General features: G+C 40.1%; 1 protein-coding gene across 1 annotated transcript in view; it reads left to right on the top strand.

Annotated features, from left to right (window-relative positions):
• LOC145391904 (uncharacterized) overlaps positions 1 to 13831 on the top strand; it is a 59142-nt gene that overhangs the window by 13807 nt on the left and 31504 nt on the right. Inside the window, exon 4 of the mRNA XM_080266399.1 lies at positions 11209 to 11288. Coding sequence (XP_080122525.1) covers positions 11209 to 11288 — 80 coding nt within the window. The remainder of the gene's footprint in view (positions 1 to 11208; positions 11289 to 13831) is intronic.

Raw genomic sequence — 13831 nt, forward strand, 5'->3', positions numbered from 1 at the left:
TATAGATTTGAATTTCGTTAAATCATACTTTAGTATCCATCCATAAAATTCGCTGCCATGTCAGGAAAATATCCCCATGAACCCTATCAGGTTTTTGGGCCGGGCAGATTATGTCTGTGCAAGAGTCAGCCACTCACGGTGACCCGTATCTTCGCGGCCTGATATTTTACTTTGATCGCTCTGTGTAAATACACTTTTCATGATAGAATGTTGGTTTTGGTGTCATTTTAAAGCTGAATAGTTGTACTTTATCGCAGTATGTTAGGCAAAAAGCAAAAATGTTATACCTTGGCATAGAAAAATATATGGCAAAAAATAATGAGTAAAGATATATAAATTTGGTTTAAACCATGAAAAAATACAATAAATCAACTTTACAGTGATATATAAATTATGGTAATTTTTGCATTTCATTGTGCAGTAAAGCGAAAGGAAAGAGATGGACAATTTTATAATAGTCTCGGCCGCGTATTCGCTTCGCGATGTATTTTTTTGATCGGTCAGTGGAAATACACTTTTTATGACAGGATGCTGGTTGTGGTGTTATTTTGAAGCTGAATAGTTGTACTTTATCGTTGTACGCTCATAAAAGGAAAACAAAGAAAATTAAAAGTCAAAGTGACGAGTTGAAGTTAGGCAAAAACCAAAAATTTTATACCTTGCAGTAGAAAAATATTCACCAAGAATAAAGTTATAAAGAAACAAAGCCATGAGTCAGACCAGCTGTGCAGTACCGCCACACACAGAGCAACCATTCCGTGACAACCTGCTCGAGCTTCTTTGTTATGATACATAAATGCAATTTATGGCGAATATTTTATAAAAGTTTCTTATAATGACGATTAAAAGAGTCATCCGAATCTCTGAGGTTGGATTTGAAATGACGATCGAAATAGTCATTGGAATCTCAAAGGTTTAATCTCAGTACACCAGCTTTGTCTGAGACAGCCCTAGTATGTATAAGAGATGGACAGTGAGTGTTAGCGCTGATGTAGTGACAGTGATGCATGAGACGTAAGAGAACTGCCGGGTCTCAGGAAACGGGTTTTTAAACCTATGCCCAGAGCTGAACACATAAACATATTGAGCCCTCTTGTACCGAAAGGGTCAGTGAAGTCTACATCTAATTCTATCCTGCTCGAAAAACCTCTCCTAAACTGAGTACATCGTATGAAAGCATCAAGAACAAAATATCCTGAACCACGGCAGTGGATCATAATAGGCATCGCCCAGGAATTTGCTGAAAACGCTAATAGAACAGTCACCTAAAGACCATCTTAGACAGCAAACCAATTCTTGAAACAACCTCCAGAGAGTTCCTTGTCACTAGTTTAGGTCAGCCAAACATTGATAATGTGGAAAAGAAGTGTTATGAGAAGTACATTTGAAATTTGCCAGTTTGTTCATAAATTATTATTCATAGTATTGTTTCACAGGTCTACACGAAAATCTGTTCGGTATTTCGGGATAAAAACTAGCCAGTCGTACTTAATGGTGTCACTGCGAGTGTCTGTGACCTATTATATAACTCCTAATGGAAAGGTGATCATCCATCTTCCGGATACATAGAGATTCCTCTACGCCATTTCAAGCACGTGAGAAGACATTCAAGTACGGAATTATGCCGTCAAGTATCAAAAGTGCATCACTAGCAGCATGACTATATTAAATTTTATATTGTACTACGTTATTACTAAGTGGAAAACTCTAGCTGGTAGATTACTTTCGCTGGCAATGAAGCACAACTGTGCATCATTAACACGCACCGGTGTGATTTTACACAGTTACATTAACTTTTAACTCAAGGCTTTATTTAGCTTTCTTTAGTTCATCCCTGAAGTTACAGCAGGCTTGTGTGTAGACGTCACGTAAGACAACTGAAAAGCTCAGGTTTGTGCTTTGCGTTCTAACTGGAAGTGATCACGTTGTGATATCGTGACCAGTTCTTAAAGCGGACTAACACCAAACTTGGATCAGTTTTTTCAACGTTATTGGAATTCATGACAGTAACCATCTCACGAATCAACTGAAGGGGGGCACAGAGGAGGGGGAAGAGGAAGAGATGGAGTAGAGGGACGAGGAAGAGACGGAGGAAGGGTACGAAGACAGCATAGGGGAGGCAAAAGTGTCCCCTACATCGATTATCACGGTAACTAATGTAGTGATGTTGCATGTTCAATTTCACAAAAAATATAAAAAAATACCCACTACTATGGAAAATAGTCGTGCAATGCAAACAACAGCAGATTTTGATTCTGTCTTGTCATTTTGAATATATAGGGCTCCAGATTTTACTCAATGCAACATATTAAAAATTATTTTTGTTTAATCAGTTTGCAAAATATAGAGATTCTGAAATAATCAATGTCCACTCTAAGAGGCCTCACAACTATATTAAACAAAATGAAGACCAGAATTTGAATAACAACCAACAATCAGTGTGTGCAAAAGCCACAACACCACAACAATGAAAATTACTAGAAAAAGCCAAATGTTTAGTGTCATAACATAAAAGCTTTATTGGTAACTGAAACAAGAATTTTGATTGTTTAATTCATAAATGGATTATTAAAAAAAAAAAAGGTAAGCAAACTAGGTTAAGTAAAAAATGGAAATTTAAAAATGGGGAATTGGGATTGCTAAAAAAAAAAAAAAAGTAAACAAACAAGGAAGGATCACTGAAGAGCATGCAAAACCAGCAGGGATTCAAGTAATGTTGACAATGTAAACCCACAAATTCCTTTTGACTCTTTACAATTTGTTAAAACCATAGTCAAAAGGAATTTGTGGTTTTAAATTGTCAATTTACTTGAATCCTTGCTGGTTTTGCATGCTCTCCAGCGATCCTTCCTTGTCGGTTTACTATTTTTAGCGATCCCTATTCTCCATTTTTGAAATACAAATTTTTAATTTACTTAGTAAAAGTATGTCAATTGAGTTAAGGGATTCAGCCTTGTGGACTCGCTCCATTAGCTTTACACTCAAGGCATGTTTTTGACTTTCCTCTCTGACATATTCTATGAACGAGAATCATCTATGGCCAGAGGAACATGGTAACAGCATAGGAGTAAAGTAAGAAAATGCAGCTCCTTTTGCAGATAATGGATTTTATTTGTCAGTTTAGCATTATTACCTTCAATTATCTGGAAATATCTTTTCACAATATTTTCAGATTTAGATATATTTTTCTTATCTATATTTTTCCCATTCAGTCACTGGACGTCTTTTTTCATTGTATTCTAACCAGTTCCTCATTATTTTATTCAGCTCAGGATGGACTCTTTACATTGTAGGGGTTAAAAACAGCGTCAGTGCAGACATTCAGGACGAGAGGCCTTTACTAAGTTTAATAAAATAATTTGAAGGTTGGGAGAGTTTTTAAAAAATAGAGTCACTTGAATTCAATGATTAAAGATAAACTTTGTGGTAAAACATAAATATTAAAATTGTGCAGTGAAGTCGATCTGTTTGTAATTATCTGAGCAACCAAACAGCTTTTTCCTGCTGTGATGTATTCTGAAATTTTTGCTCATAAGACCAGACCAGTTTGTGATAACCACATTTCTCTCCAAATGTGTGTCATTCTGATATTTTTGCATGCAAGACCAGACAGCTGTGTGATATCCACATTACCATCGTGGTGTGCCTCATTTTGAAATTTCAACTTGATGATGCTTTGGTACACGATGGCTTGCTTTGCTCTTTTCACAGGCTTCTTAAGCCAAAGTACTTTGTGTATTACTTCCATCGTTTGGCCCTGTGTTTCTCAAACTTTTCATTTCATTCCCCACTTGTGAGGATCCTAACATCCCCCCTGCAGTTTTGTCTCAAGTCTCTCACAAATGATTATGAAAAAGAGTGTTTTGGTCCTCTCCATTTATTTTAATGCTTACAATTCTCAATCAGAATGCATATTTGTTACATATCAATGGGATGGATGACACTGTTTGCTTTCAGTAAGTCGTCTGATTCGAGGTTGAGTCACTGACAATGCACATTTCATATATGGGGCCACATCTAACCAGTATTGGATTTTACATTTTATGTGCAAAAGGGAAGAAAAACCAGATTCACATACATATATTGTGGAAAATGGCAAAAGGACTGTAAGTGTGATTTCACAGACACACTGATTTGCTACTTACACTAGCCCGTCATGGGTCCCGTAACATCTTGCCATGGCCTGCTTGGTGCCATGGTTCCCAGTTTGATAACCAGCGGCTTAGCCCAACCACAGATTTAGCCATTCAGGCAGACATCACGCCATCCTACGCACACTCAGTGTATTTGATGCACGGGGAAGTTGAGGCACAAAAAGCTAAGTGAAAGAAGAGTTCTGGACAAATGTGGAAGTGTGCATGAAAAAGTTTGAAAGGAATGAGAGAGTGTTTGTGACTTGTGATATGAATGGTAAAGTAGGGAATGTGAAGGTGGATGGGGTAGTTGGTGAGTGGAGTGTGCCTGCTGATATAGATGAGAATGGCAGTGCTTTAGTGGACATTTGCGCTGGGAGGGGATTGGTGATAGTCAATACCCTCTTCAGGCACAAAATGATCCACAGGTATACATGGCGGGTGATGAGAAGGGTGGATGGTGAAATGAATGAAAGGAAGGCAGTAACTGCATATGTGTGCTTGGATGAAAGGATGCGAAAATGTGTAATGGATGCAAGAGCATATAGAGGTTGGGGGAGTGGACTTTCTGACCACCACCAGAATCAAGGCCCAAGTAAAATGGAGAAATAGAAGAAGGGAAGCACGGGAGGAAGCAGTAGATGCAAGGAGAGTGGAAAGGTTACAAGAGGATGAGAAAAAGGCATATTATAAGAAAGAAGTGGAGGAACGATTGGGTAAATATGAATTGGAGCAGATGGGGGACGTGGAAGTTGTGTGCAAGATATTCACAGAAGAAATACGTGTAACATGTGAGGTGGTGTGTGGGGTGAAGAGAAGACGAAAGGGGGTGCAAGGAACAGCATGGTGAAATGAAGAGGTGAGAGGCTGTGGTACAAAAAAAAAAAAAGCACATAATGAACGGATGACAAATAGGTGGGTGGAAGAAGTTGAGAGACGAAAGAGTTATATGTAGAAAGGAAGAGAGAGGTGAAAAGATTAGTAAGAGAGAGTAAGAAGAGAGTGGATGAGTAATTTGGAAGGAATTTGAGTGTCAAGTGAAGGGAATGTAAGAAAATGTTCTGGAAAGAGGTAAAGAAAGACAGACAGGGTGGCAATGAAGTTAGTAGGGGAGTGAAAGATAAAAATGGTAAATTACTAGTTGAGAAGGGAGAAAAAGTGAGCAGATGAAGAGAACACTTTAATGAATTGTTGAACATAGAGAATGAAAGTTATGCGAGTATAAGTGGCTGGGGAATGGCTGGGAGAAGGAGGGAGGTGAGAAGACAGGAAGACATCAGTAGGATGGAAGTTGTGGAAGCAATGAAGAAAGTCAAACTGGGGAAAGCCTCAGGAATTGATGGAGTGTGTGGTAAGATTCTGAAGCATGGGGGAGCAATAGTAGTAGAATGGATGTGGAAGATGTCCAGATTGGCCTAGGAGGAATGGAGATTCCCGGAGGAATGGAAGTCAGGTATAATTATTCCCTTGTACAAAGGGAAAGGGGAAAAAGAAGTGTGTGGTAATCATGGGGGCATTTGTCTTCTTATTGTAATAGGAAAAGTATTCGGCAGGATACTTATTGACAGAGTTAGGGAAATAACAGAGGAATTAGTTGCAGAAGAACAGGGAGGATTTAGGAAGGGAAGAGGTCTTGTAGATTAGTTATTTATTCTTAGATCTTTAGCGGAAAAGTTTCTAGAGAAGGGAAAGAAGTTGTATGCGGCCTTCATGGATTTGGAGAAAGCATATGACAGGTGAATAGACAAGGGTTGTGGAAAGTATTAAGAATATATGGAGAAGATGGGAAGTTGTTGAATGTTGTGAAGAGTATGTACGAGGGTGCTAACACTACAGTGCGTGTGGATAGTGAACTGAGTGAGTTTTTCTATTTGAAGGTTGGGTTGAAACAGCGCTGTGTCATGTCTCCATGGTTGTTCAATCTGTATATGAATGGGGTTATAAAAGAGATACAAGGTAGGGCAGAGAATGTTCGAGTGGCCCTAATGAGAGAGGGCATTGTTTGGAAACTCCTTGTACTGTTGTTTGCAGATGATACTGTGTTGTTAAGTGAAGACGAGGAGCTGCAAGGCTTGGTGAATGAGTTTGGGAGAGTGTGTAAGAAACGGAATGTAAAGGTGAATGTAGAGAAGAGTAAAGTTACGGTGTTCGAGTGAAATGAAGTCAGTGAATGTACAGTGAGGTTGGATGGTGAGGAAATGGAAACCGTGAGTGCGTTTAAGTACTTGGGAGGTGTGATGAGTAAGAATGGAAGTTTAGAGTGGGAAGTGCTTGAAATTGTACAAGTAAGGAAGGTTGCTGGTTCCTTGTAGGCAGTGATAAGAAGCAGGGAAGAGAGCATGGAAGTTATTAAATGACAGTATTGTGATAACAACTCTAACGTATGGAAGGGAAGCTTGGACGTTGTTGGAGGGACACAAGTCAAGAGTGAGAGCAGTGGAAATGAGTTATCTGAGAGGACCCTGTGGAGTCACATGGAGAGACAGACTTACAAATGAGGATGTGAAGGAGCATTTTGGTGTGGATGTGGATGTGATAGGAAGCGTTAGGAGAAACACACTGAGGTGGTTTGGACATTTGGAGAGGATGGAGAGTGAGAGACTGACGAGGAGAGTGTATGTGAGTCAGGTGGAGGGGGAGAGAGGGAGGGGAAAGGCAAGGATGAGATCGAGGGATGGAGTGGAGAGGTATATGAGAGAGGGGGGTGTGAATTGGGAGCAGAGCAGTGAAATGGCGGGGGACAATGTGACGTGGAGGCGATTTGTTTGTGGCCACCCAATATGGGATTAAGGCGTCTGGCAATAGAGAGTTAGACAGATATTTAGATTGAAAAGAGGAGCTGAATCGATAGAGAGTATGCAAACAGCTTCAGGGCAGAGATCATGCCAAGTCAGCCCTTCAGGCAATTGCTTCTTTCATTACTGCCTCTAATGAGATCCAGGGCCGCATCTTTAATTAACTGAATTCGTGCAACAAGTCCTTCAAGCTAAATTGAGTCCCTGGTCAGTGTCGTATTTATGGCAATGTGCAGGTTGACTTACTTGCAAAGTCGGCTGTAGAACTCGAGGAGACGTAGGACTTTCCTCGTGATTTACGGTCGTGTCTCGCCCTCGAAAATCAAATCAAATATGTCTTCTTTGGCAAGGTTGGTGGACCAGGCTTAATATTCCAACTTGCAAACCATGCCTGGGCGACTGGAATTCTGCCAATCGACCCAGTCGCCTGGAATAAAAGTGTTGGGGAGGCTGAGGATGAATTGTATGCACCTCACCCAAAAGTTGCCAGATACTGACAGACCATTTCCACCACACTGTGACAACTGCAGTGCTGTGTTATCTATCGGTTATATCATCCTGCGCTGTCGGTGATTTATTCGTGAATCTGTTTCATTTATAAACTGCTGCTGTGCAATAGGCGTTCTCTTCACCCTTTCCACCATCCAGGGTGATGGGGATGATTTTATGACTGGTAAATTGGTAGCTTTCTTTAGGGAGACTGGATTGATCAGAGTGATGTGATTTTTTTATTGTTTGGTTAGGATTTTTATTCGCTGTATATTGGTATATATTCTATCTATTTATTGCCAGATGCCTTAATCTCATACGGGGTGGGCACAAACAAATCGCCTCCACGTCACCCTGTCCCCCGCCATTTCACTGCCCTGCTCCCAGTTCACACACCCCTCTCTCATATACCTCTCCACTCCATCCCTCCATCTCATCCTTGGCCTTCCCCTCCCTCTCTCCTCCTCCACCTCACTCACATACACTCTCCTCGTCAGTCTCTCACTCTCCATCCTCTCCACATGGCCAAACCACCTCAGTGTGTTTCTCCTAACGCTTGCTATCACATCCCAATCCACACCACAATGCTCCTTCACTTCCTCATTTGTCAGCCTGTCTCTCCATGTGACTCCACAGGCTCCTCTCAAATAACTCATTTCCACTGCTCTCACACTTGACTTGTGTCCCTCCAACAACGTCCAAGCTTCACTTCCATACATTAGAGTTGGTATCACAATATTGTCATGTAATAACTTTTTCACTTCCATGCTCACTTCCCTATTTCTTATCACTGCTTTCAAGGAACCAGCAACCTTTCTTGCTTGTTGTACCCTTTCAAGCACTTCACCCTCCAAACTTCCATCCTTACTCATCACAATACCCAGGTACTTAAACGTACTCACATTTTCCATTTCCTCATCATCCAACCTCACTGTACATTCACTGACTTCACCTCTCTCGAAGGTCATAACTTTACTCTTCCCTACATTCACCTTTACATTCTGTTTCTTACATACTCTCCCAGACTCATCCACCAAGCCTTGCAGCTCCCCTTCGTCGTCACTTAATAACACAGTATCATCTGCAAACAGAAGTACAGGGAGTTTCCAAACACTGCCCTCTCTCATTAGGGCCACTCCAACATTCACTGCTCTACCTTGTATCTCTTTTATAACCCCATCCATATACAGATTGAACAACCATGGAGACATGACATGGCACATCCCTGTTTCAACCCAACCTTCAAATAGAAAAACTCACTCAGGTCTCTATCCACACGCACTGCAGCCTTATCACCCTTATACATACTCTTCACAGCATTCAACAACTTCCCAGCTATTCCATATATTCTTAATACTTTCCATAATCCTAGTCTATCCACCCTGTCATATGCTTTCTCCAAATCCATGAAGGCCGCATACAACTTCATTTCCTTCTGTGGAACTTTTCCACTAAAGATCTAAGAATGAATATCTGATCTACACAACCTCTTCCCTTCCTAAATTCTCCCTGTTCTTCTCCAACTAGTTCCTCTGTTATTTCCCTAACTCTGTCAATAAGCATCCTACCGTGTACTTTTCCTATTACACTAAGAAGACAAATGCCCCTATAATTACCACACACTTCTTTTTCCCCTTTCCCTTTGTACAAGGGAATAATTTACCTGACTTCCAATCCTCCAGGAATATCCCTTCCTCCCAGGCCAATTTTCATGTTTTCCACATCCATTCTACTACTATCTCTATCCCCTGCTTCAGCATTTCACAACACACGCCATCAATTCCTGGGGCCTTCCCCATTTTGACTTGTTTCATTGTTTCTGCAACTTCCATCCTACTGATTTCTTCCTGTCTTCTCACCTCCCACTTTCTCCCAGCTATTCCCTGGCCACTTGTACGCACATTATTTTCATTCTCTACGTTCAACAATTCATTAATTGTTCTGTCCATCTCACTTTTTCTCCCTTCTCCACTAGTGATCTACCATTTTTGCTCGTATTTTTCATTCACATTCTAACTTCATTGCCACCCAGTCTGACTCTCTTTACCTCTTTCCAGAACATTTTCTTACATTCCCTCCACTTGACACTTTTCCTTTCAAATTCCTCAGTCACTCTCTTCTTACTCTCTATTACTAATCTTTTCACCTCTCACTTCCTTTATACATATAACTCTCTCTTTCGTCTCTCAACTTCTTCCGCACCCCTATTTGTCATCCATTCATTATATGCTTTTTTCTTTTGTACCACAGCCTGTCTCACCTCTTTATTCCACCATGCTATTCCTTGCACCCACTTTCGTCTTCTCTTCACCCCACACACCACCTCTCATTCTGCACATATTTTTTCTGTGAATATCTTGCACACACTTTCCACGTCCCCCATCTGCTCCAATTCATATTTACCCAATCGTTCCTCCACTTCTCTCTTATATTCCTCCTTTTTCTCATCCTCTTGTAATCTTTCCACTCTCCTTGCATCTACTGCTTCCTCCCGTGCTTCCCTTCTTCTATTTCTCCATTTTACTTAGACCTTGATTCTGACCACGATTAAGTGGTGGTCAGAAAGTCCACTCCCCCAACCTCTGTATGCTCTTGCATCCATTACACATCTTCGCATCCTTTCATCCACACACATATAATCAATCATTGACCTCCTTTCATTCAGTTAAATATATATATATATATATATATATATATATATATATATATATATATATATATATATACATATATATATATATATATATATATAGATATATATATATATATATATATATATGAAATGGTTCAACATAGAAAGGTTTGGGGTATTTTTGGTTGGTAGTGTTCTGTTGGGTGAAGTGTCTCACTTTTTGTATCTATGTAAATGCTTTCCATCCTTTTGCATAAGTTCCCTTAATTGGGGTCGACAGCTGACGTATAGCGAATAGTTCCTGACTCCTTTAATTTTTCTTCATATATATATATATATATATATAGATAGATAGATAGATAGATAGATATAGATATAGATAGATAGATAGATATAGATATAGATATATATATATAAAATTGCCTTAATGACCTGGGCTTCTGGCCTGAAGGTCGATAAGCAAAGAAAAAAAAAAGGGGGAGGGGGGAAAATCACGCCAGGCTGCTCTCACTCAGTTTATTAGACGCATGCGGCAGTAGAGGCAAAAACAGCTAAGTGATACATAGCTTGAAAGAAGCTGAATTCATAAGGAGTATATGAACAGGTGCAGACGATGCACAGCCTGTAACAAACTTCACATCACCTTCCAAATCTTGTCACCCATTCCTCTGCAACCATCATTTTTCACACTAACCGTAGCTGCCTGCGATTATCATCTTAGTAATACCATAAAGTGTCTTTTTGATCCTTTTTCTGGCTAGTCTGGTGGAGTTTTGCAACAAAGAGAAATGAGGGATTAAGAGAGATAACATAAATATTGGAAAACGTATCTTCTCACGGTTCGAACAACTCTAGTATTATATTCCAGCAAAGGCCAGACCATTTTATTCAGCCGAAGGTGAGTCATATCGGCGTGAGAGTAGTGCTGATGCCATTAACTCTCAAGAACGGGATAGCTCTGGTGTTTTACTTAACACCAGATCCTTTTATTCAGCCGTTAGTAAGTCAGACAACACTGAGAATATTATCACTATCACCGCTAACCCTCTCATGGTCGAGGCAACTCTCGTATTATCTTGCATCTAGCATCAGACGCTTGTACTGAGAGTCAGAAGAACCTGAGTGTTAAAACAAAGTCTATCACTCTTCTACTTTGCAGACTGCATGCGTAGCGCCGCCCAGACCTGTGGGACAAACTGCATCTCATTCTTTAAAGAATGTAACCAAACATTACCTGAGGTGAGTGCCATGAAGAGTCACAATAAAAAAAAAAAAAAACGATAAATGTTAAGTTATTTTGCCTGGGGTAAGTGTCACGTATAGCAAGAGTTAAAAAACTGAAAATTTAATAATAATTGTTTATGCCCGCGGTAAATGCCATGCAAAGCCACAGATATGAGACTGTGAAGTTTAGTTTTCCTTCGTTGCACCCACGTCCGTCGGTTATTTCAGTGTGCTCTACTGTGTGACATTACATCCCCAAATTAGGGAGCTCTTCCCTAAACATTTACTTTGTAAATGTGTCTTATGTGGGGTTTCAATATTGTCCTGTAAGTAATTTCTCGAATCGTGACGAGCGATCTTCAGCCTGGGATAGCTCCCATTCCCAGTGGTGCCAAGGCAGCTATGGTGGCCTAAACCACACCTTGTCCCTAAGGTACGCTGCTTTTCAAGATTTCAGGGGCTTCTTGAGTTAGGTTAAGTTTGGAATAATGATTCTCGGTGTGTCTGGGGGGACTTTCCCCCCGAATAAAACAAGGTTAGATTTAGCTTGTTTATGGTAGGTTAAGTTAGAATCGGATGGGATTTTAATATACTTTGATCAACTTGGATTTTATTCCGTATCTAACTTCGGAGTCATGTGGGGGTAAGAGTCATTTGCAACAAGATTAAGTCTCATAATTAATGAAATTATGTTAAATCTTAAAAAATAAAAAGTGAAAATAAGAAGAAAAATTAAACTAAAAGCAGCTTACCTTAGGGAGGTGTAGTTTAGGCATCTTCAGCTGCCTTGACACCGTTGTGATTGGAAATATCACAGGCTTAAGGTCGTGTGTCTTGACTGGAGAAATTACTTATGGGACGGTATGGAAACCCCAATAAAGACTCAGTTGGAACGTCAATGCCATAGAAAAACCCACTAATTCGGGGATAAAATGTCATACAGCACACTGAAAGAACTGACGGATTGGGGTGCGACAGAGGAAAAATTTCCGATTGTACAATGTTATTATACCAGAAGTTAAGTGTCACGCAAAAGCAGAGTTATAAGACTATGAAATGTTATTATGCTAAACATTTTCAGCATCGGCCAAGCTATGAAAGTCAATGTAAATGTACAGATTCATTAGAAAGGTTTGTAGGAGTAGTAAAGGGTAACATTAATATGTATTTATGAAACTGTTGCTTCAGAAAGATCATTGACACCTTCACACACACACACACACACACACACACACACACACACACACACACACACACACACACACACACACCTTATCCTTCTCGAGGGTAAAATCGCAAAGCAATGGTTGAAATATTTAGGGATTTTGTTTTCCTAATTATGATACAGATCGCATAAAAAAATCCTGCTTATAAATTACTAAACAGCATTTAGCGAAGTGCAGCTTAATTGATTAAAGTTCTTTCAGGAGTTATAAACACTGGAATATGTGTTGCTGTGTACTGTCACGAATCTATTTCACAGCAGTTACTAATTCCACAGTCGTTTAATTATAACTCTAACACACTTTACGAGTACTTTCATCTCAGAAATACACGTCCTGCTGTCGACACAAGGTGTTACCCTATGTGCCTCCGCCATGCCTTTGGTACACCACACAGCCTCCATTACAGGTTTCATTGTGGGTTTAATTGAGGCTCAAGATAAACTAAGTTGACTCCATATGACCATGACCTTTGACTCCTTGATCCTGCTGACTTAATCAGATCATTGCCCCTTCATACTGTATCAGTGACAAAAGTTTGGTAGAAATCTGTCAAAGGGTTCAGGATATATCTCGCCCACACTCATATGACCTTGACCTTTCATCCTGTAATCTTGTTTACCTGTTCAGTTAATCGTCCCCTCATAATGCATCACTGATAAACGTTTGGTCGGAATCCATCAAGGGGTTCAGGAGATACTACACCCAAACCCATATAACCTTGGCCTTTGACCCCTTGACCTTGCAGACCTAATCATTTCATCATCCCTTCATAATGTATCACTGAGAAAAGTTTGGTTGAAAACTGTTGAGGGGTTCACGAGATACCGCGCCCACAATGATAAACTAAGTCAAACCCATATGACCTTGACCTTTGACCCCTTGACCTAGTTGATTTAATCAGTTCATTCTCTCCTCACACTGCATCAATGACAAGTTTGGTGGGAATCCGTCAAAGGGTTCCGGAGATATCACATCCAAAAAAGAGTTATGGACAACTTACACACACATGCACCCACGCATGCACACACAGACAGACCAATCACGTAATGCCTCCTCCACCGTAGTTGGGCAGAGGCATAATGAATTACAGTGTAAGTTTATACATGGGTAAATTTATGATCCTCTTGCACAGTCAAAAGAACTCAAAATATTTGTGATTAATTTGGTGGTTTGTTGCCTTAAAAAATATCGAAACAAGAAGCGAGGCACAGCAAACCCGTCTCTGGCAATCATTTTACTGTTGATGTATAAACACTACAGGATATCTAGTCAAAGATGTCACATATCAAATGTGGAGTAAATCGGGTGAAAATTGACGATTTTATGACCAGT

Source organism: Coenobita brevimanus, chromosome 20 (assembly GCF_032717465.1).
Source record: "Coenobita brevimanus isolate Jiangsu-jjx chromosome 20, ASM3271746v2, whole genome shotgun sequence".
Taxonomy (NCBI): Eukaryota; Metazoa; Arthropoda; class Malacostraca; order Decapoda; family Coenobitidae; genus Coenobita; species Coenobita brevimanus.